The sequence below is a fragment of the Epinephelus fuscoguttatus genome, linkage group LG2, assembly GCF_011397635.1.
Source record: "Epinephelus fuscoguttatus linkage group LG2, E.fuscoguttatus.final_Chr_v1".
Classification (NCBI taxonomy): Eukaryota; Metazoa; Chordata; class Actinopteri; order Perciformes; family Serranidae; genus Epinephelus; species Epinephelus fuscoguttatus.
This window is the reverse complement of record NC_064753.1, coordinates 19,298,711-19,322,741: the sequence shown is the minus strand read 5'-3', so window position 1 is coordinate 19,322,741 and position 24,031 is coordinate 19,298,711. Positions and strand designations below refer to the sequence as shown.

The window sequence follows — 24,031 nt, the reverse complement described above, 5'->3', positions numbered from 1 at the left end:
ATTTGACTCACTACAATCCAGGCGAGCTCGCACTCCAGCTTGGCGTTCAGTGTGGTTCAGACGCTCCCGTCTTTTCTTTCAGTTTCTTTTTGTTTCTCGGTTTGCGCGGACACCGCCGACAATAAGCAGCCATGGATGCCATCAAGAAGAAGATGCAGATGCTCAAGCTCGACAAGGAGAACGCCTTGGATAGAGCTGAGCAGGCCGAGTCAGACAAGAAGGCAGCTGAGGACAGGAGCAAACAGGTTGGCATCCAGTGTGAGACGCGCTCTGGTGCTTTTACGCACCGGTGCCAGATGGCACGGTGCGCCTGGCGCTGCATGGTTCCTGCATGCCCAGCGTCCTGTGACTAAAAAATCAATGCGTCTTCATAAGAATAACTGGTAGAAAATATTTTCGCACACTTAGAACTATGCAGTGATTCACTTACCAGTCTGGAGTTAATGTTTCCAGCACTTTGCCAAACCCAATCTGGGTGGAGCGATGGTTGTTCCGCACTGTCTTCATACTATTAGATGAACTTTTAAAGTTTTAACAAGTTGGTTTTTTTTGGTTGTTTTACGTCATATTTGAGCTGTATGAAGTTGGTAACAAAATGAGAATATTTACATTTATTGTAGGATTCCTTATGATTCAGCTATAATGCCTAATAATGCGCATGTTCTAACAGCCGAAAATGATTGTATTTCTAAATGGTTTACATAGATTTCACTATGCAGAGCTAACACTTATTATCTTCACACCTCAGAGATTATTTACAGACACTGTGAGGTGTCACATACTTGGTGTGATTGAGTCTGAGGGTAATGATGTCTGTCTGTCTGTCTATATGTTATTAAACCCCCTCTTGTTTCTCTGACATCAAGCTTGAGGATGACCTGGTAGCACTGCAGAAGAAGCTGAAGTCAACTGAGGATGAGTTGGACAAGTACTCTGAAGCCCTGAAGGATGCCCAGGAGAAACTGGAGCTCGCTGAGAAGAAGGCCACAGATGTAAGTTTGGGCTGACGGTACCACTGACTGGTGGAGAAGCCCCAGTGGGTCGCCCACAGCATAATAGTTTGACCTTGAACCACCCCTTGGGCCCCATCAGGAAACTAAACTGCCAGCCCTCATTTAGATGTACTCTACTGATTAAAGTATGCAATAATTAATTATAAAAAGGCTATGGGCTGTATAGGTTGAAAATGTGGATAGTTAAATTTAGCCCATGTGCTGTATATGGTAAGGTCACTGTTCACTGGCTTACCAGAGCATTCCACAGCCATTTGGATGAATCTGAGGAGCAGTGTAGGGTTTCACTGGGGCATTTTACATGCATATTTTGGCGTGTAAAATCCTTGACAGATTTGTGGTTGTTCTGGTTTCAGTTGGCAGTTATGTCAGACCCCGATGAAGTTACACTTTACTGACTGCATTTAATGTCACACCAATTACGCGTAATTGATGCCACAACAACAAAAACAACACAGCAACAATATTATTAAGATAAGATGATGGCAGATGCACTTTGACTCCCTGGATGAACTTTATTAATTGATTGATTGATTGATTGATTTGAAACTTAAAAAGTGCAAAAACAGATGCATACCATGGACAAGAGAATGAGCCTAAAAACTAGTACATTTTGAGTATTTGCTACATAATGAAGTGTGATAAATGCAATACACCATGGACAAATAGTAAGTGCAGGAGTGTCTGGTTGAATCAAATGAAATCACAAACAAAATCAGGGCTTTGTTAAGTTGTAATTTATAAATAAATAAAGAAATACAATACAAAATGCACTGGAATGCACAAAGGTGGTGGGTAAAGTATCCCGTGTCTGCAGACAGCAGTGTCAGCAGCACCAGATACATGTGTTGCACTTGTAGCAGGTAAACGAAATATGTCAGATCTTTTAGGGACTGTTTGTTACTTATGAGGGGAAAGGAGGTGGTCCAAAGGAGGGACTTGTGTTTTTTATTATTATTTTGGCTTAGGAAAAGGACATACAACTTTAAATGGTTGTGTTTTGCATTTATTTTAAATACCCTCTGAGGTTTGAATGGCACGTTTTCTGTAAAAATCGACAAAATTACACCATTTACCAGAGCCTGAAACTGTGGAAACAGAAATTATCATCCATTTTCAGATTTCTGACAGTCCTTTAACACATTATTTTTAAAGATGATTTGCACTTTGCTCAAGAAATTAGCTTTTTGGTTTTGTGACAACTCAAACTTCTCTGTTTGCTCGTTGCATCGGCTCCAATACCTACATTTGATGTAGTTATAAGAAGAAAATATGGTGGTGGTCATGCGTTATCCCCCAGTCACTCAGGGAAGCTCAAGAAAAAAATATTTGTAGCTTTCAGGAGGGTCAAAAAAAAGTTACACCTCAGCCACCCCTTTCCCTCATTAGTAAAGTACAGTCCCTTAGTAGCCCCACAAAGACAGTAGGACACAGGCCAACAGCTGAGGAACTATTATTATACTAATGACAAGAAGATTTGTGTTTTTTTTAATAAATTGGAGTCTTAATAAGCTCTGTGTGGAAACAATTGTAACTTAGCTCATGACTGAATGAGAAATGTTTGGGGCTGTGATTTTGGTAGGGTCAGCTCAATGCACCAGCAGGGGATGCACTCAAATCACGCCATGAATTAGATAGTTGTACAGCCTAACTAACAAAAAGTAGAAGAAACTAAATGATTTTAAAAAGAAAAAACACTGGAAATCAGCGCATTCCATATATTTTATTTATTCGTTTGATAAATTTTATTATTTGCGTGTGAACTCAAGTACTTCCGGGATTGATGGCACGTCCCAATCCTCATCAGCGGTTGATTAAAGGCGGTGGGGGCAGGGATCAAACGCGCCGCATCTCCAAGTGTGTGTGTCTGCGTTGAGGCAGGCATCCTACACCGAGCTGAGGGTGAAACTAGCTTAGCTGAGACACAAAAAAAGGAGCAAAAATGGCCGGCGGGAGCTCTCTGGAAGCTGTGAAGAAGAAAATCAAGTCATTGCAGGACCAGGCCGATGCGGCGGAGGACCGGGCAGCGTTACTACAGCGGGAACTGAACCAGGAGAGGAGTGCGAGGGAAGCAGTAAGCCGCTCTGCTAATTATTTAAGGCAATTAGTCCCCAGGCTGTCGACGGCATTAGGCGTAAATCTGGTCAAAAAGCGTGGCTGCTAGGCCCAGACAGCGACGCTTTATGCTCAAATGCATGCATGCTTGAGATTAGCCCACTGTAGGATGCGAGTTAAAGATGGGTGGATGAAAGGACTCCACCCGGCTCGCCCCTGAATAAACAAACAGCACTGTAATAAGTAACATTAGGCTAATGCTGCTGCAGCAGCACCACAGGTCCTCTGGCATCAAATCCCTTTGTGAAACTCCCGCAGCTACCAGCTAGTTGGAGCACAAGGGAGCTGCTTTTTCCTCTCTTAAATACCAAACTGTAACCATGTTGTGTCGCCTGTGTGTTCATGAGACAAGATACTGTTACAATCACAGAGACAGCCTTGACTGGAAAGTGGGATTGAAGAGTAAATAAATGGGTTTGGATTGTTTTTACAGGCTCTGCTAACATGTGGTAGGTCTAAAATATGTATTAAAAGAATAGAAATGAACAAAATCAGCCCATTAGAGTCTCCATCCCTCCCTTGGGTTTGTCCCTGACCCAGCCCAAGCCCCCTCCTGAGGGAGTATGGGATGGTTTGGGTGTTGTAAGCCTGCAGAGCCAGTTGACACATAATACATGATGTTAAGCTATACAAATGAAGTTGATTTGACTGTATGAATGTGGTGTTGTGTTCTCCTAGGCTGAGGGTGATGTAGCTTCCCTGAACAGACGTATCCAGCTGGTTGAGGAGGAGTTGGACCGCGCACAGGAGCGTCTGGCCACAGCGCTGACCAAGCTGGAGGAGGCTGAGAAGGCTGCTGATGAGAGCGAGAGGTGGGCACCATGCACCTGGAGCAAAGACCCCACTTGGTTAACACAGTCCACTCATACACTCCTTTGTTAGGTCTTGGTATTATGCAAGAAATCATAGCTGCACTTTTCATATGCGTAGTCCTCCACCCATTAGTTCTCCATCATCTCAGGGAAATATATTCCTTAGTAAAGCATGATGTGGCAGGGTTAGGACAGGATCTTTGTAGTCAAACAGAAGAAAATTCAGCCTGGAGTCACAGCACCGATCCGGTCACATGCTGCTGCAAACATTTTGGAGCACAGCGGTCATGCTGCTGCTGGATGACTTTAAGACAAATAGGAAAACAAGTTTTTTTATGACTCTGGCACTGAAGTGCTGGATTCTGCTAAACTACAGTATGCTATCAAATCAAAGATTGCACCTGATTCATGCTGTTGGAGTACCACTCCTCACATCCTGCTCAGTGCTGCCACTGCTGGCTGGAAGTCATATTGCACTAATGTTTTAGAGGTGTGGTACTGAGCTGAAACATGGGGCTGGGAAATTAGTTTTCTTTGTTGACATGTTGCATTATAGCATGTCTGCACAGTTGTTGATATCTATGGTACTTTATACTTAATACAATCACCCCTGACCAAAAGTGGAAAGCACACCTGTGGCATTTTCATAGAAACTTAGTCTTTTCATGCAACAAGTGTAGGTGTTAAAAGCATGGATAATACAGTCCCACTCCTCACCATGAGTGTGACATGCAGTACTTGGTGTTTATTCAAACCTGACCACTTACACACAATCCATCATGTACCCAGTGTTGACCACTAGGGGTGTAACGATAAATCAATCTGGACTGAAATATCGATTTAATGATCGATGACCCAGTCTCATCAGTGCAAAGTGAAATTATTGATACATATCGTCATCTTTATGCTTTTACGCCTTTGTTTTGAAATTACCATGACACGTAAAAAATTTCCATCCGAGCACACCTTCCCTAAACATTCATACACTGCTAGCAGTCTGATGCCAGGCAGAGAATGGCAAACAGCCAAGAAGGAGACAATGAGGGCATTAACTGGTATCGTCTCATATCGATCACAGGCCCTTGAATTAATGAAATCTTAATTGTGGCAGACTTTGTGACATCAGCAAGCATTGTATTACTGTCCAAAGAATCGCTGTAATCTATTGTCCACCACTATGATAGGACATATGAGTATATCTGTAAAATATCCAGACTTATTGTTCAAATATGTAAGTGTATGTCTGTGAGAGTCCCTGTCTGAAATTTCAGACCACCTTCTCACTATTATGAGACCTCAGTAGGAGCCATGTGCTTTGTGTAAAGTTTATCAGTTTAAAATGGAATTTCCTGAGCCTGTATAAGAAACTACTCATCTTTGTTAGTTAAAATGTTATTATCATCAGGGAATTATCAAAACAAACTGACCTGCTGTTGTGCCTGTGTTTTCCACGTCTTAACCCGCCACACTATGTTCTCTCTCCCCTCAGAGGCATGAAGGTCATTGAGAACAGGGCAATGAAGGACGAGGAGAAGATGGAGCTGCAGGAGATCCAGCTGAAGGAGGCCAAACACATTGCAGAGGAGGCTGACCGCAAATACGAGGAGGCATGTTTCTCAGCTGTTCACTGCACTTTGAAGTTTGAGCTCAGCATTTTCTACATTCTTTGACTTAAATGTAGCAGCTGGCATCAGTGCACACTTTGTCAGATGCACATTATAACCACATTGTCATGAATAGAGTTACAGCCATAGAAGAAATTTAATTCCATTTCATTGTTGTTGTATTAAACTTAACTCTGCACGTTGTGACTTCAGGTGGCCCGTAAGCTGGTGATTATTGAGAGTGACTTGGAACGTACAGAGGAGCGCGCTGAGCTGTCTGAAAGGTAAAAACGTCCTTCCCTTTTCCTCCCATCTGTTCCTCCAAGTCACAACTTTAAATAACATTTCAGACACATTCTGTTTGGTTTTTTTTTGTTTGTCTGTGGCATCTTCCTGCTGGTTCAACCAAACCATAAATCAACAGCAAATGCTCTGAGCTTGAGGAGGAGCTGAAAACCGTACAGAACAACCTGAAGTCTCTGGAGGCTCAGGCAGAGAAGGTAGGGCTGCTGACCAGGATGATACATTGCAAATAATCCGCAGTATAAACCCTTGAAGTGTGTTTAAAATTGTCTTGTGTATGTGCACCTGACTCTGGCCTTTGTATGCGACCACAGTACTCACAGAAGGAGGACAAGTACGAGGAGGAGATCAAGGTTCTTACAGACAAGTTGAAGGAGGTGAGTTGAAATTAGGTTGGCAAAATTTGCTAGTGAGTCATTTTTATAAAAAGATGCTGTGTTCCTTTTTTTTTTTTTTTTAACATAAGCATTTTGTAGAACTACAGTAAACCTGAAGATTTAGATGTTGCCTCTTTAGTTAATTAAAATGAGTATGCTGACTTTACATTTTTGTTTTATTGGAAGTGATATTCTGTTTTCTTTTACAGGACTTAAGTGCTTAAAATGCTTACAGGGCTGTGGCTGGTAATGTAAACCTTTTTTAATATGAGTTGTTAATGTGAATTGTTAATGTTTGTTTCACTCAGGCTGAGACTCGTGCTGAGTTCGCTGAGAGATCAGTCGCCAAGCTTGAGAAGACCATTGATGACTTGGAGGGTATGAATCTTTTCTACTTTAATTTTTTGGCATTTGAAAACACAAAATATAGGGGTGTGTTTGTCATAGTGCAAACTTATTCAGGTTTCCTCCATAGTGTTCTTCTCGTTCTTCTAATTTCTTAAAGGGACAGTCGTTAAAAAAAGAAACAGTGAGGTTATTTATTTATCTGGGTAGCAGGGTGCTAAATAGACCTCAGGACACATATCTGCATGGCCTATGGGGGAACGGAAACAAAGCAGCGATCCATAGAGGCTGGCGTGATATTATTCATGTTGGCAAAATTTCTCACCACAATGCTGTCTGGCATGCTGGTGTAGTGACTGTTCAAGGCCAGCTCGTCCCAAGCAGTCCTCTCACGGTCACGGAACATGTGATGCAGTTTCTCAGTGACTCCTCAGGAATCTGACACAACATCAGCAGCTGTTCATGTGCACTTCCTATTTCTGTCCTGCTCTCTTTTTTCTCTTTCAGTTTCTCTATTTGTGTTTTTCCCCTTTTTGACTTCTGTTCTCTGACGCTATTATTTCTCTGCTGTCTTCTTGTTTTATTCCAAATCCTTCACTGCCGCCTCACAATAATTACCACACAATAGATGAGCTGTATGCCCAGAAACTGAAGTACAAGGCCATCAGCGAGGAGCTGGACCACGCCCTCAACGACATGACTTCCATGTAATTCACCACATGCTTGTTTCTGCTCTGTGCCTTAGAGCTCAGCACCCCTAACCGCTTTTCCCAAGATACAATAGCTCCCTCTCCTGGCATGTTTGAGTGCGGCTATTGCTTGTCTAACCCTGATGTGTGTGTGCACTAAAGGTGTTTGGATATATTGCTGACTAGGTTCTTAGGCTAGATTTACCAAACCTTTTGGTTAACTATTAACTACACTTAGTCATAGTGTACTTTTTCTCTTTATAGCTTCTCGCAACATAGCCACATTTCTTCATAAGCTTAATGTTCTTTAGCTTTTCTGGCTCAGTTCTGCATTCCTTTCCCCTCCTTTGTTCTGCATGACATTTATCTTCCATTCCTCCTTTTCATATCTCCAACACTTTTTGTTCTTCTCCTTTTTTTCACAGCTAAATTTTTACACCCCTCAGCCCAGAAGCTGGTTGAACATCATCTCTCTCGTGTGCAGCGCAGCCTGACTCTCTGTCTCTGTATTTCCTTACTGCCCCGTCACTACTGCACACCGGGCTGTCGCTGCCGCCATCCATTTGTTCATCTCTCATACAGACCTTTGAGCCGTATTGCTTTGTTTAAAATAAACATTCTTCCATCTATGCCAGCCCTTCCCCCTTTTCTCCTGCAATGTTTCTTCATTTCCATTTGTCCCATCTTTTCTTTTTTTTTTTTTGTCTTCTGTGTCTTTTTAATTTGTTTTGTCGAGTAGCTTTTGAATAAACTCTTGAGGCTCCTCTCCCACCCACTGTTCCTTTTTCTGTTTGAGAGGACGGTTATTTGTTATAATGGCAGTATTATAATTAATCCTCTTTATTTGTAACAAAGAAGTGTTCACAGGAAATACAATGGTTGTCCTCTGTTTTCCTTTTAAAATAGAAAAATAAGGTAAAATTTGAGCAGCTGCTTTCTGTATTGTAATTGTAAGTTTCCAAACTCTGATGCCTGAAGCACACCTATTGTGGTTAAAGGATAAACTGCATCACCAGGGATTTTAAATGTAAATACTGACTCAAACCTTAATGATCTTTAGTGGATGCACCCTCCTTTAAAGGTCCAGTGTGTAGGATTCAGGGGGACATATTGGCTAAAATTGAATATAATAGGTATGTTTTCTTTAGTTTCCTGGAAGATAAGAATTGTTGTTTTCTTTGCCTTAGAATGAGTCGTTTCATGTTTGCGTTTTTGTGTTGGCCATCTTAGTTAGCAGCCCCTCCATCCATGATTGCATCAGAAAAACACAGATTTTTAATGTAAAATTGCTTTATTCAGTGTTTAAGTAGTCTAAATCACCAGATCCATTTGTTTTTGAGAGAAAGGGACCTCTGCAGATAATTTGGCTCCCCCTAAAAACTTCCTGAACATCTGGATCTTAGGTTATCAGAGAAATAAGGTGAGCCAACATTAGCGGGTGTTTGGCTTGTGGCACATCTGCGACAAACCGAACAGCGTTGGAGAAACATTGATTTGAACTGTAATATGAAACTGCTTTATAACTGGTTTTAATCACCCGGTCCGTTTGTTTTGGAGAGGAAGAGACTTCTGTAAATTTGGCTCATGGTGGAAAAACTCCTGAACAAAGACCACTGAGGCAATCTTAACCGAGAGTTCACTTTTGGCACGTGGAAGAAGTTGCAGCTGGTTGTAGGCAGCCATCCTCACCACTAGGTGCCACTAAATCCTACACACTGCTTATGCGAGGAAGGGAGGTCTATCATTTGATTGGTAAACTTTTTAGAGCAGTGGTTCCCAACTGGTGGGTCGTGGTTCAAAAGTGGGTCAGAGGTCCATAAATGGACCGCAAGTGACTCACAAATGTCAAGTTTTGAAAAAAACACACTTTATTTTGAAATACAGTGAATTTCTGGCACAAACTTATTTTGAAGTAACATTTACAGCTACTTAACAGAGACTGTAAACTATCTGGAGGACTTGGCCACCATCAGTATAACGCTGAATATATTAAACTTTGTGGACCTTGAAATACAGACTCAGGAGATATCTGGACCCTGTGGCTGGACCAGTTGGGAACCACTGTCCAGGAGATTGATTTTAGCTTTGGTGTTTTTAGCATGATAAGCCTAGCCTTGGTCCCTGCACCAGAAGCCAGTGACTTTGAGTCTGTACTAGGCATTGGGTATTTATGTGTAGGCTTCTTCCTGGCTATCCTTAATATCATGGACACACAAGAAAATTCTCAGTAAAAGCTTCAGCAAGCTCTAAAGGAATAATGAGAAGGTGATGTTGCCATGGGTAACCAGGACAGAAAGTTAGCCACCTTTTTGGAAATGCTTTAGTTTGATGTTCATGAGGTCAGCACTTCAACAGCTTGAACATGAACTTGTCACTTGTTTTGTGATCAGCTCCACTAACTCTTTGTCTTATGTACTAACCTGCCTTCTGTCTCTTTCCCTTTTTCTCTTTACCTGCTTTCTGACTGTCAAGACCACCTATACAAGCAGCTTGAGAAAAACCGCCTTCTGACCAATGAACTGAGAGTAGCCTTAAACGAAGCTTAATCTGGAACGGGCTGTCGTGTGCTTTCATTCTTCTGAATCTCAAACGTCCAGGCATATTGTCTAATGCTGTGATATAACAAAACAAGTATAGACAACCGTGTCTATGACACAAAGCTTAAACCAAGTAATGGTTTCAACAAACGGGAATACAACGTAAGATTTTAACATTATGCATGCTCAAACTGCAGATTTAGATGGGAGGTTGGAAGACCTCAGGTTAAGAAGAGTTGATGCATTTACTCAGTTATCGACAGGGTTGTAGCATATCAGTTAAAATCTTCATGGTGCTGTTGCTCATGGGGTGAAGGCTGGGGAAGGCTCATAAAATGCTGTAGGGGGTCTAAAATTTGTACATTCATCATCCCCTTTGTAATGTTATAGCTAACCTGAAAGACAAGACAGTTTTGAAGTATGAATTGAAAGCTACAAGACAGGAATGTAGAACCAAACTGCCCATAATTTTGGTGCGAATATAGATTTGACTTGCTCTCTTGTTGCTTGTTGGGACTTATTTTTTTCTTTGAGGGTCGTCTTTTAATCTGTAGCACATCGGTCAGGACACACGTCTGTTTTTTTTATTACCTTTTTTTATATAATACATTTGATTTTCCTGACAGACTGTCCCTGATCTCACAATGGGCGTAAACACGTTGAACAAACAAACCTTCAGAATTCACTGAAGTCTAAATAGCAACACAGGATGAAGGAGTATACTTTGGTGTGAAGCTGCAAGGATGCAGTGCTGACTACTGATACAAATGAGAGTTCACATACATGCCTGTTAAATTAGAGTTGCAGTAGGGTAAACAGCCTTAAGGGGTAGTTGTGCAGGGAAATCATTTGTTTCTATAGAGGTCTCTTGGGGTTGAATTGGTGCTCACGTTTTTTTGTCGATTGGCCCGAAACTTCCTGGAGATGGTGTCTGGACTTGATACTGTAAGCCATGAGCAACATTTAAATCCATTGCCAAATCAGAGTGGGCAAAGCACCATTCTCTTGTCCTAAAAACCAGCTCACACAGTCTTGACTGCAGCCCTGTCTATAGCCTGAGTATAATATTTCCAGTGAGTGGGCTCACAGTTATCGGAGTTGTGGATATGTGGTGCTTAATGAATGCAAACTGCTGTTACAAATATATTATGGTGAAATTTCTCACACTCATAAGGTTTTCAGCAACATCCAGCACATGTCTAACACTGTTATCCTGGGCTAGAGCTTTGTCTGTTTATACTCTGTGCATCTCTGCGCTGTTTCTATGATTTTTTTTTAACCAGTGCAATGCTATATTAACAGAGAAACTCACACGAGCTAAAGAAGAAGGCCTGAGCGTAAAGCAGATGCTGGATCAGACTCTAATGGAGATGGTTAACATTTGACCCAGCTCTGTTCCTCTCCCTGCCTTGCCTCATCTGCTGAGTATGGCTGGCTCCCATATACGGCTGCTACAGATAACGTCGGGCCTTGTGTTTGTATATGTCCTCTGACCTTGTCATCCTGAAGAAACGAGCTCCACTCAAGGTAGCACACGCGGCTCCGCTGAGCTACGGTTAAATGACACTGTTTCCGTTACACACTGTAATCAAAGGTCAGTTAAAATTCACTGCGTATGTTAAGTTTACATGTACATGTCGGGAGATTTGCACTTTTTGGGGAATCATACTGCACATAATCTTCGTCAGCAAAGCCATAAGTTAAGACAAGGTTATATTAAAGGGACTTTTATTATGTGTACTTTTGTAAAGTTACTTGTGTGTCTCTGTTTTCTTCTGTATTGTAAGCATTTATTCACCGTCAGTGATGTTGTATACTTCCAGTTTAGCAAGGAAGGAATTCTTAGCACAGTTGCTTGAATGTACTGTTAGGATCAGTCAAGTAAAAGAAATGTGTGCACATGGTACTCACTTTTGTGTTCATTTTGAGAAACCAATTTTTTTTTTCTATTTTTGTCTCGCCCATTTTATCTTGGCAATGTAAAGATCATGAATAAATGGTTGGATCCAGTATAACCTACTTCAAGTTTGGCTTTATTGCTGATGTTTCTCTGGAATGTTTGTGACTGTGCGCCAGTGACAGCCTCGGCTGCAGGCATCATGTTATCAGGTTGTCTGTATGTTAGTATGTACGTCCCATCCTTGTGAAAGTGATATCTCAAGAATGCCTTGAGGGAATTTCTTTAAATGTGGCACAAATGTCCACTTGGACTTAAGGATTAATTGATAAGATTTGTTGGTTAAAGGTCAAGACCACTGTGACCTAGTCCCTGTCATTCTTGTGAAAGCAATATCTGAAAAAAAGGCCATGAGGGAATCACCTCAAACTTGGCACCAACATCCACTTGGACTCAGCGATGAACTGATTAGATTTTGGTGGTCAAAGGTTACTGTGATCTCTCAAAACATGTTTTTGGCCATAACTTAAGAATTCATATCTTAATTATGACAATTTCACATAAATGTCAAATATGACATAATGAGGTGATGACACAAAAGGTCAAAGGTCAACTTCTTTTTTCTGGCCATTATTCAACATCATAACTCTGTCCACCTTGAAACTCGCAATTCTATAGATCCTCTGTGCTCTTGGTTAAAGAGGTGTGTCAAGCATCCATGTTTTTGAATATGTAGCTTCTTTGCAGCAGCATCCATATTTGAAGCACTGTCATGGCTACGTATGAGAGTGGACAGACATTGATGTAAACTGTAACTGCTACATGATTGGTTTGCAGAGGTATACAACCACAAGGTGATAACCGTAGTTTGATATTGTGAAGACAAAATAGGGGTAAATGTATGATGTGTGATTACTGTGGCCACTTCATTTAAGCCATGCAAAACAAAGCACTAAACTTTTACAGTGAAATGACACATATTTTAAATAAAAAGCACAGCATGATGTATTAGACTGTGGAAACATGCACTATAAGCTCTTGGTTTGATGGAGTCTTCACCTGTGCAGTAAAATATGACTTATGTCACTTATGAAAGTATTATTAGGCAGTAATTCCCAACCTCTTTGTGCTAGTATTGTTAAGTAAAAGAAACATGTGTACTTATGACCTATTATCACAGGTTATAGCCTCAGTTCGGACATGAGGTGCAAGCAGTTACATCAAGATTGATTTTCCCTCTGGAATCATTTCGTTTTAGGAACTTATAAAGTGAGTATTTCACACGGGGAAAAGGCTAAAAAAACCGGAAGAAATCTCAGCAGAAATAAACATGATAATGTATAACAGGAATATGTTCTGTCATGTGTAACTACAAGTCAAAACTACAGTAAATCTATGGAAGAACTTTAAGCTGCCATAGCCCCGCCTCGCCGCAGGGGGCAGTGTGTTGCATCTGCAGCGGCGGAAGAGCAGAGGTGAAAGTTAGTAGCTCCGTAATCGTGCTGGAACAGACACGACTTGAGAGCGAAATATGGGTGAAAACCAAGACTTTACCGTCTCTTTACAAGACAGCAAGGCTTCATACGTACTCAGCAATGTTGCAGAAGTGGTGGAGCGGATCCTGACGTTCGTACCGACCAAATCTCTCCTCCGCATCGCAAGGTAACGGGAAATATTTGTATGCTAATGAGTTAACTTGGCTAACACTAATGGCTGTCGAATGGAAGTGAAACTAGTTTTCAGACACACACAGGGCAGTTATAGAGCTACTGTGACAGCCAGAGTAATTTAGGAGCAATTTTACTTAACCTAACTTAACATTTATGTGAAAGTTATTTGCATGCAGCTGCCTGTTCCTGTTTACCTGACAGACGCACGAACTGAATTGCTAACTCTCTAGCCAAGTTTGGACCGAGCTAGCAGGTAAAGCTGAGTGTGTTTTTGTTTCTCCACAGTGTGTGCAGACTGTGGAGAAACTGTGCCCGCAGAGTGCTGAGGACTCAGCAGCAGCTGACCTGGGTGTCAGCCTGTGGACCGTCCAACACAGAGGCCCATGTCCTCTGCAGCATCCTGGCTGAGGAGGTGGAGGTAATGCATGGGGAGCTGACTGGGACGTAAAAGACCTGTACTTGGCAAATTTGCAGTATAGGAGTAACATGGATGATGGTAGTGGTAGATAATTAACATCTTGAAATGATCTCTCTTGTAGTCCTCGGGTGACAACCTGAAAATGTGTTCTGGAGCTGATAAAAAATACTTTATCTCATGTTTTGTTTTGTTTTTTAAATTAAAAATGACTAATAATGTGTGGTATATTGCTGGCCCATGTATTGTGCCCAGACTGCATTCAGCAGAGTCTCTAACACTGTTTTAACACATGTTCTTTGCTTCTGATTCCTCACAGAAAGTGTTTCTCCTGCCCAAAACAGTTCTGGCATTGGTAGACTGTGAGGCCTTCAATGGACAAGAATATTGCTACAGACAGAATAAAGGTATGTATTAGATATTGGTACTCAGTGCTGATGGACTGTACTATACTGTGTTTGTTAGAGTTTGTTGTCTGTGAGGTGCACATCTGTATCATGCATACATTGTGGTATTAGTGGAAAGCAGTGGTGGAAGAAGTATTCAGAGACTTTACTAATACCACACTGTGAAAATACGACACTACAGGTAAAACTCCTGCTTCCAAAACCTAACTGATGTAAAAATATATATTACCAGGAACATTTACTTAAAGGTCCACAAGTAAAAGTATTCATTGTACAGTAAAATATTCCCTGTCAGTGTTTTACCACGACAGATGATGTTTATGGATCAATATACTGCTGCATTAATGTCTACGTTGCATTTTGCTGCTGCTGATGGTAAACATGGTCAGCTGTGCAAATTTTATCTACAGTATACATTGTTGGAAAGTTTAATCTATTACATTGCATCCTATTCTGTAGGTTCATCATACATTAGCGTCGCTGTTGTGTGTGAATCGCATATATTTTAAAAGTCAACTTTTCATGAGCTCAGAAAAACAGGTCTGTTCTCAGCTTCGTGATGATGCATTTTCTATACTCGTGGTTTTTTAAATTGTATATTTAGCTTAAGAATGAGGAGAATTTTCTCAACCCATAAAGGAACGTTATACTCTTCGGTTTATTACAAACAATCACATTAAAAATCCAGAAATTTGGAGATACATAGTTTTCACTTCACAGGAATGGTTATTAAAATTCTAATCCTTAAAGTAACTAAAGCTGTCAGACAAATGTACTGGAGTGAAGAGAACAACATGTAGAAGTATAAAGTTGCTGAAAATGGATACTCTTCCTAGTAGAAAGACATGTCCTATGACATAAGTGGTGTAACACAATCCTTCAGCAATTCAGATTTATTTAGCAATACACCAGCATTATAATTGTGTGGAAGTAGGTGTCTCATATGCCAAAAATAAATTTGGGATGCACAGATAACCTGTATTATGTGTATTTTACACGTATGTTAAACATGTAATAAATGGATGGAATAAAAAATGTATACTATAAAAATCCCTTAAATTTAAAATCATACATGTATGCACATCCATTGGAAAAAAAAAAGTACAAGAATGTTGTTTTTCAGGTTGTCTGTGTCACTGTAGTCTTGCCTCTGTTGTTTTGTTATTTAACCAGAGGGGTGGAGTTATGCCTTTTCAAAGCAAGAGATTTTATCTAAAGTCCTTGCTTCAGACTCCCGTCTTCTAGTCTTGTGTTGGAACAAGAGATTACTGAAATATAATATAAGATGGATCTCTCTTTGCGAGTACTACATTATTAACTAGAAGCCGCTAACATGGGACAGACTACTCGCTGCACTATTACATTCAGAGGGCAAAGTAATCATAAAACAATAAAAGGGATCATGTTATGTTTAAGCTCACAGTCTGTTCCCTGTTGGTCAGTTTCATCTTGTGACCATTATTCCTCTTTGTCACTGCAGTTTCAGTAGCACATGTTATGACCGATCACCTGCACTTAAAGCACAAATACCCCATTAGAGAGTATTATGGCACTTATGTCATGGAGTTTTTTTTTTTTTTTTTTTTTTTTATACTTAAAAGCCAGAAAAGATGCACTGGAGGTGTCGTTCAAAGTTTGTTTGTAGTCCGTTTTAGTCATGGTGAAGTTTATTTCATAGTTGCTTTGGTTACCTGCTGTTTAATATAACTTCCACATGGACTGAAAACAGTAGTTTATTTATTGACTAGAACCAACAGACACCTGCCAGCCAACCAAAAATTGAAAATTAAGACTTGTATATTAATTTGCTAGTATTTGTTTCTTATAGATCTCACTGAAATTTAAAAATTCTACTACATATATTTAGTGGTAATTTTCTACATTAATAAAGTAGAATTACAGTCTCATTGCTAAGAAAGAGGAGCTTTGCTGATGTAAATATCTTTTAATCTAAAATAGTTGCATAATGGACTTTTTATTTCCAGCAACATGTGCTTAATTTTATTTAGAAATAAGCATTTGGCAACCTTTCTCATTAACATATTTTTTCTCTAATACTCTGTAGCGAAAAGGAGTCGTCACAGTCCAGACACAGCTGAAGAACTGAACCTGCTCTTCCCCAAAGGCTGTGACATCATCGGCGTCTCTACACCAGGCATTGTCTGTAAGTGTGCAGTCTTTCTGGCTCTTTTACATTCCCTCATTCATGTAGAAGAAAATAAAATCCCCACCTGCCATAAAAGCATAGGTAACCATATACAATAGGCATGCCATGATAGTAAAAATTTAGTAATCGATATCAATACCAATGGAATTCCACGATTCTCAACACCCAATTCTATACCACGGTAAAAACAAAAACAATAAATCCCATGTACTTAAACATACACTCTGTTATTAAAAACATTTAAATTGAATAGAATTGAAGTTCTTGGGCGGAGCTGTCGCTGCAGCTGCACTTATCGCCATCTTCTATGTCAGGGTTCAACACTAAGGTTTTTTTTCACTTGCCCTGTCGGGCAAGTTGGTCAGAGATCTACTTGCCCAAGGTCAGTTTTTACTTGCCCTATAACAATTGTTTAATTTAAGCGGCTATTAAATAACAAAGACTGCAGTTATTTTTATGTTATGTAATCTTTATTCACACTGTATTTATTAATTAAAACAACATATGTCATGTATTGTAGCTTAATTCCTACACAAATATGACAGTGTCAGGGCTTAAAGTGAAAAATTTGTCAATCATTCTCCGTCTATAATTTTGCGCCCTACTTGAGCCATGCCCACCTCTATTTATTTTTCACCCCTCTCTCCAGTTCTGCTGTATTAACACCGGGTTTAATATATTTTGCTTCCCTCTCTCTGCCCTGCTCTACTCTAACGCTACTTAACTCTCCCTCTACTCTACCAGTAGACTCCCACACACACAGCAGTGTTTCCCCTAGGATGGAGTTGTAGCAGCGGAGGTGAAGCACACGCATGAAATATAATTTTCACATGCGTGAAACTTTTTTGTATGCTTGCAAAGCACAGCCTGCTTGGATGTTTCTGTGTATCTACTGGCACCAGAAGGGCTCGTTAGGACTAAGTACATACAGTACATGTGTGCACAGTATGAGCAGGTGAAATGTCTGTCTAGCTTACATATGAGGTGTCTCAAGATTTAGGAACATACAATTTTACTGAATATAATAAAAGTAAAAAGTCACTTGACATGCTGCTGTTTTGTGCTATGACCTATTGAAGTGTTGGAAGTTGTTATTTATGTGACAACGCCTGAACGCAACACAAGCTCAGCACGAATGCCGTACTGAGCTGCTGTGCGAGCAGCGTGTTTGTCTGTGCGTAACAGTAGTCTGTTGGTTTCTTACACACTGTCCATTTCAATAACTTTGTTAGCTGACAAACTGCACCGGGCTCGGGGTCAGGTTTGGTCAGGAAAATGCGGCCTGAGCCGCTCTAGCGTGCTCACCCGTGTGTGCGCCGCCGTGCGCAATACAGAGAGCAGAGGAGAATTGTTAACGCATGACCATGTAGAGACAGAAATGACACGATGACATAACACCATAAATAGTATATTGTTATGTTATTATATGAAGCGTCCATCGCGCAAAATAATATCAATGGGGGCTGCGGGCAGGACATTGTTACACAGCTGTGCCTGTGACTTCAGGCAGAGAGACCGCTGCATCAGAGCAGAAGAGCACGTTTTAAAATACATTTATTTTATCAATTAGTTATTAACTTTTACTCTTTTTACCAACTTGCCCAATCGGGCAAGTGAGTTGTTAGTTTACATGCCCGACCGTGAGTTTTACTTGCCCTGGGCAATCAGGCAATCCTTATTGTTGAGCCCTGTATGTGTTGTTTTTCTTAAGCGTTGGTAGGTGTTCTTCTCCCCTTCGGCATTTAACGGCAGACACTGACATTTGCAGGCATTTACGCTGCCCTGTCAGGTCCAGAAGAATTGTAAACCCCCAGTACCTATGTTACTGGAGAATTTTGGGTTTCAAACTATCGGTTCTTGAGACATCACTCATATACAAGAAATCATTGAGTTCAGTGTCGATATAAAGTTGTTTCTTAAATGAGCTTAAAAACGATGCCTTAACTGATACCAACATGTAGCCGTAGCGTGTTCATCCACTCGGGTGCTTTTCAAAGTATGAAAGCTAATCAGGTGTCTTGGGTGTATCAAAGAGGCACAGTTCACCTCTCAGCATAGAGGACTATGCATTAATCCCCACTGCTGCTGCCTAGTTGGAAAGCACCACTGGTGGCTGGCACTTCCCTGCCTCTGCCTCTGATAGATTGCCTAGTCTGCCTGGTGCTGTGCTCCCCATTTCTCCATATAATCACAACCCTGCGGAGATGTGACTCTCCATCAGCCATGTTCTCTTTCCTCAAGATGATGGCTTATCAGGCTCCCGTCGTCTATCAGGTGTAATGGCAGCCTCAGCTGTTTGTGATAACACTCATTTTGTGATATTGCAGCTGAGGGTCACCGCAAGGTCACCCCGCACATCACATTCAATTGAATGAAACCTTTGATTGGATAAGGTTGAATCCATAGATTACTTATAATAAGTCTGCCATATAGCCTCGAGTGCATCTAATTATTTCTGCATGTTGGCACTGGGGCTGCACAGTTTTCAAATGATATCTCGTGATTAAATTAGACATAGTATTTTTTGCTGTTGTTTATGAAATCCATAAACTGCAACACAGTGGAGGATGAGGACAGATGAGATACTAATGTGCTGTATATGCTCATTTTGAAAACAGTAAATGTTTTCTGTAATGCACAAATGCAGTTGCTCGCCAGAGGTTTAGCTCAGCAAAAATGTAAACCTTAAAATCTATAAGGTGTGTGAGTGATGAATGAAGCCTCTCTAATGAACATGTACATTTATGACCGCACAGCCTGAAGTTTTCTCATTTGCACGATAGCTCATCCGTCTGCTAAACTGCCTTAACGGAGCTCATTTAGAAGGGCATTTAATGCCAGGGATTGGGGGTAGTGCAGTTATACCTGGTGTGTTGGTGTTCCAGATGTATGTGCTGGTCTTTCTGAGGTTGTAGTTTGTGTTGTTGAGCAAAGGTCCTATTAAGTGTCTTTAAATCAGTAAAGTTCTACAAGTAACCACTGTTCCTTTTACATAAGTTTTTGTGTGGTTAGCCTTGAAAAACAATTCACAACCTAGCATCAGTGAAGTGTGGTCAATTGGTGAGGTCAATGCTATGGTACCTTGAGCTGCAGTTTCTCTAATGGCCACTAGATGCTGACTCAAAGAAACTACCTGTGCCAAAATCAAAAGACTGGACCTGGCTCCTGGCCTGTCGGTGTCCCACTAAGCCATGACAGTGAAACAGTAAGCTAGCATGCACAATATCAGGACCCTGAAACTGAAGCAGCTAAATAGAATTCCACGTTACTAATGTAATTTAATTAATTTAATTATTTACACCTGTACTTTCCTAATTTGACATGTTAAAGAGTCGTCTTTAGCAGTGGTGGCCTCTTCTTGCTTGTCTCCTCTCACATCTATATCTCCTCTTTTTTTCCCAAGTTAAATGATCTGGCTCCAAGATAACAATGAGCAGTAGACCCAAAATCAAGGCTTCAACCAATAGTGCATAAAGTGTTGTCAAGTAAAAAATAGGTAAACGGGAACTTTTTCAACTGTCAGAGCCCATCCATCCTTCCAGACATTACTTAACGAGGTGTCAAACAATAAACGTAAAATCTGGAGAAGTTAGGTCACCTTAGGTTAATTTACACATTTAGAATGTTTAAGTTCAGAGTTTATGTTAGCTGGCATATGCTGGCTTTTGGCCGGTATCAGGTGTAGTTGTCCAGCAGGTTAAAATATCAATGGCCGGAATGTGTGGCTGGATATATGCCAGATAAATAAATGGATTCATTAATAGCATATTAAATAGCCTGATATTATGTGACCTATTAGATATGTTGCCAGGACAACTTAGATATAAAATTATATTATGCAGAACAGATTTTCAGATAGTAATTTCCAACAGATCTATTTATCCACTGAAGCAGTACAGAGCAGTCATGGTGTTCCTCTTAGTGGACTCAGTGTAGTTAGGTGACAGCATCAAGGATCACATTCTCCAGGAAGACCTCCAGCACACTGAAGGTCTGCTTGTAGAAAACACCGGAGATGCGATCTGCAGTGACAGTTTTGACGTCTGGTCTTTATTTTCTATGAGCTGCTAGTGAATTTGTCAGGAAAACACACGAATGACGTATTATGAGCAATGTAAAGGTTTTATTAGATATGATATTAATGATGAAATATGCACCCCATGCTTCCATGTATTTCAGTATATCAGTTATGTCTAAACAGAGAGTGAGAGATACGAGCAGACACACACACACAAACACGTATGCACATTCGCACACACAGACACACAAGCAGACAGAGACAGAGATTAGAACAGAGCAGAGGAGCAGAATAACTTGCTGACCAGAGCAAAGAAATGCACCTCTGGTGTGAATGACCAGGCACCTGCATGACAGTTGACACATCAAGGCGCACTGAGTCTTTTTCCTGCTTTACTACCGCTGCTAAACCCCTGATTAGACACTTGGTTCAATAGGCGGCTTCTTCATGTAGCTTATTTTCAAGTTATTTAATTTGCAGTGTTTTATTGCCGTTTAAATGTCGGCTATAATATGGCTATTTAAAACATGTCCAGTAGTTGTTCTGTATAGCTGGAATGTCTGTCAATAAAAGTCCAAGTAAACACTGAAACAGCTGATTTCTGTGATCCGTACAATGTCAGCCACAGAGGAGGAACTCACGTGATGAAATAAGCTGCTTGAAAGATCCCTCACACTCATGGGCCTCCATGACACATGGCGTTTGTAAGTTACAGTATATAACTGAATATTATGCCTGCTCCTCTGCAGTGACTCCCAGTGGCTCTTGCTCCAGCCTTCCTCAGGAGTACCAGGAGGGGGAGGCTGGCTTTGCCGTCATGTTCCCCAGCATAGAAGGTGTCCACATCAAGCCTTTTCATTTTTGCAAGAAGTCCATCTCTCCAACAGCCCTGAAAGAAGCAGGTGAGTGTGTGCTCACAATAATTACTCAATAATACAAACAGGGAAATGCAACATGTGTAAAATCTTGAACTTGTGTGTTTGCATCACTCTTTTGTTTGTTGTTTTTTCACTCCAGGACTGGTTGAGAACCCAGAGCTGCGTGTGGTACTGATGTTTGTATATGAGGCATATAAATCTGGAGGAGCACGCTTCCTCAGCCAAATACTGGAGCCACTGGCGAAGAGCAAAGCTCTCATCGCTGGAGGGCTGGTTGAGAGTGTCTTCTCTCCTCCCAAACACTGGTGAGTTACTGTCTTTCACCACACATGAGATATTTCTTAGCTAACTTGTGAAAAATAATCCTTTAATACAAAAATAACAATTGCAAGTGATTTCCTGTTCAAATATTTTGAGGCTTCCTCAAACATAGTTTGACTGAAGGGCTTTCCATATCTTGTGGGTAATCTCCCCTCATTTTGATTTCTCTATTTCTCCGTCACTTATACCATTTATTGAACTGCCAATAGGCTTTGATTAAATTTATAGATAAACAATTGCATTGCCATTTTCTACACCATTCCCTTTACAATATTCACAGTCTCCCTCTCCCATCATTTCTCACTCTGTAGCTGTAGCCAGGGTGCATATGGTGTGGTGGGCCTGGCCCTGAGTGGCCCTAAGGTGCAGGGGGCATCTGTGCTCTTGGACCAAGACATCAGCAACCCAAAGGCGGCTGAAGCCACAATCCGGCGGCTAAAGGCAGCCAAAATTCCCGAGCGGAACACCCTGGGGTTCATGTTCGCCTGCGTGGGTAGAGGCCAGAACTACTACAACAACCAGGCCAACGTAGAGGCTGACGCCTTTCACAAGGTGTTCCCCAACACCCCGCTCTTCGGCCTGTTCGGTAACGGCGAGATTGGCTGCGACCGAATCGTCAAAGACGACTACACGCTGTGCGACAATGACACGGACAGTCTGCAGCACGAGTACACTACAGTCATGACCCTGGTCCATCTAGGCTGACTGAGCGACCCACAGTGACACTGGACAAACTGGAGAATAAAGACGACCCGTCATGATCCTGTTTGCAACAGCAGTCGGGAACAACAAACATTTTGTACAGAGTGTTACTCACATTACCACTCCGGGTATTGCTGTCACCATTTCTGCTCGTGAAGCAGGAAACTGATCCCTGTAGCCATGAATGTAATGGCATCATTTAGGGAAATCGTGTCCCTTGGAGACTGTGCTTAAACACAGCTTCATATTAGTAGTGAGTTTCACTAAGTTCAGATATAAACAAACCAATTATCTCTTTAGTATTCAGATGTGATAGAATACTCTTGTAAAATATGTGTATATATATTTTTTCCCAAATTTCGCACACATTCAAGGCATATCTTACCCTCTGACATCAGCCTTGTGGTCTATTTGCGTTGCGGGTGAGTAAAAGATATACACTTGTGTATCCCACAAGCTATTGTTGTAGTTTTTGATTCAGCGCAGGCACTTTTTATGAAGGCAAGTATGAGGAGTATGGCCCCTCTTCCACACCATCAAGGTGATCTTGGTTTGAGTGCTCTTCCTTTTTATGTAGGTTTTACACTTATGGTTTTTACACTTTTGTTTCACCAATGGAAAAAAACGTAAGCCTACAAATTAATACTCTTTTTGTAAGATATCTATCTACCGTGGTTAAATGGGGCACAGGGAAATCAGTCAGAATCTTACAGTGCCTCTTTTCTTGTCCACATGTCAGGTCATATCTCTACTACCTATCTCCAGCTGTTAATGGTTGCTTCATCTGGTCTGCTTCTGCAGCTTAAAAGAAAAAATAATAATTCTAAAACAGAAGAGAGAGCTGTGCAAGTGACACAGACGAGCAGAAACTCTCGATTTCCCCTCACTATAGCCTTGGTAACTTCTCAGTTTCTAATTTCAGGAAGCAGTTGTCGCAAATTAAAGATATACTGCCCAGTGTTAAACACAAAAATTTGTAGTTTGCATAGATGATGATGTATTTAGTATCCATTGCAATGTTAAAGGTAGTTTTTGAAACCATGGTCGTATAGTCTGAGACTAAAGAGCTGCATGTTTGGAAAAAAGTCCAAGTTTGACAGATGCCTTTATACAATGTTAACGCATTATTTCTGATGGCATACTGTTTCCTCACTAAGGAGAATATTTTGATAACATGAAGGTGCAATTTCCAATATATAAACAGTCTGTTGGTGAGGTTATGTTGACGTTCAGCTTTTTTCTATAACAAAAGCTCCAACAATGATAGTTGCAATAATTTTTGTGTTCGAGAAAATTCCAATATTTTAGTTTGTATGAGAAAAATGAAAGGTCATTTTGTATCATAATACACATCTGCCCTTATAGGTTTCAAATTAAAATATATTTTAAGTTAGTGTTTATGGCTCATTGATCAAAGTTTTGGTGTCGATGCACTTTTCTACATGTGCCAAATCATATCTGCTCATATGATCTGCTCATTCCCTCAATAAATTACATTCAGTACACAAATGTGTGCTTTTTTTTTTTTTATATATTTCCCATGTATTTCTTTAACTCCACAGCAGCATCTCCAGAGCCAGTCCCTGAGCACACTGGGCGTTACGCATCCTTCCTCGGTTGTAACTACAGGCCTACTACTGTTAATTCAGATCACCGCTTCTCCTTCTCCTTTTGCGCACACCCTGAAATGTGCGCCTCAGCCTATAACATCTCCAGCAGCCCACGTCCAGGCGTGTTTAAATAAAGGAAGAGACGCTTGAG

General features: G+C 40.9%; 2 protein-coding genes across 8 annotated transcripts; both read left to right on the top strand.

Moving 5' to 3' along the window:
• Positions 1–11,820, top strand: LOC125904331 (tropomyosin alpha-1 chain-like). 7 transcript variants are annotated; one of them, XM_049601677.1, is made up of 10 exons: positions 8–245; positions 867–992; positions 3,807–3,940; positions 5,430–5,547; positions 5,758–5,828; positions 5,969–6,044; positions 6,162–6,224; positions 6,533–6,602; positions 7,198–7,276; positions 7,684–7,899. In XM_049601677.1, the coding sequence occupies exons 1-10, from the start codon at positions 132–134 to the stop codon at positions 7,685–7,687; spliced, it is 855 nt and encodes a 284-aa protein (XP_049457634.1). In that variant the 5' UTR covers positions 8–131; the 3' UTR covers positions 7,688–7,899. The 7 variants fall into 7 exon arrangements, with proteins under 7 accessions (XP_049457652.1, XP_049457635.1, XP_049457634.1 ...); XM_049601695.1 differs by lacking the exon at positions 7,198–7,276 and having other exon boundaries at positions 1–245; positions 7,684–8,033; XM_049601678.1 differs by lacking the exons at positions 7,198–7,276; positions 7,684–7,899 and adding an exon at positions 11,098–11,820 and having other exon boundaries at positions 5–245.
• A 1,346-nt stretch (positions 11,821–13,166) lies between these two features.
• fbxo22 (F-box protein 22) lies at positions 13,167–23,773 on the top strand. The gene is made up of 7 exons (XM_049601656.1): positions 13,167–13,354; positions 13,648–13,780; positions 14,097–14,184; positions 16,250–16,348; positions 21,119–21,271; positions 21,387–21,552; positions 21,880–23,773. Exons 1-7 carry the CDS (start codon positions 13,224–13,226, stop codon positions 22,271–22,273), a joined length of 1,164 nt encoding a protein of 387 aa, XP_049457613.1. The 5' UTR covers positions 13,167–13,223; the 3' UTR covers positions 22,274–23,773.
• Positions 23,774–24,031: the final 258 nt, after the last annotated feature.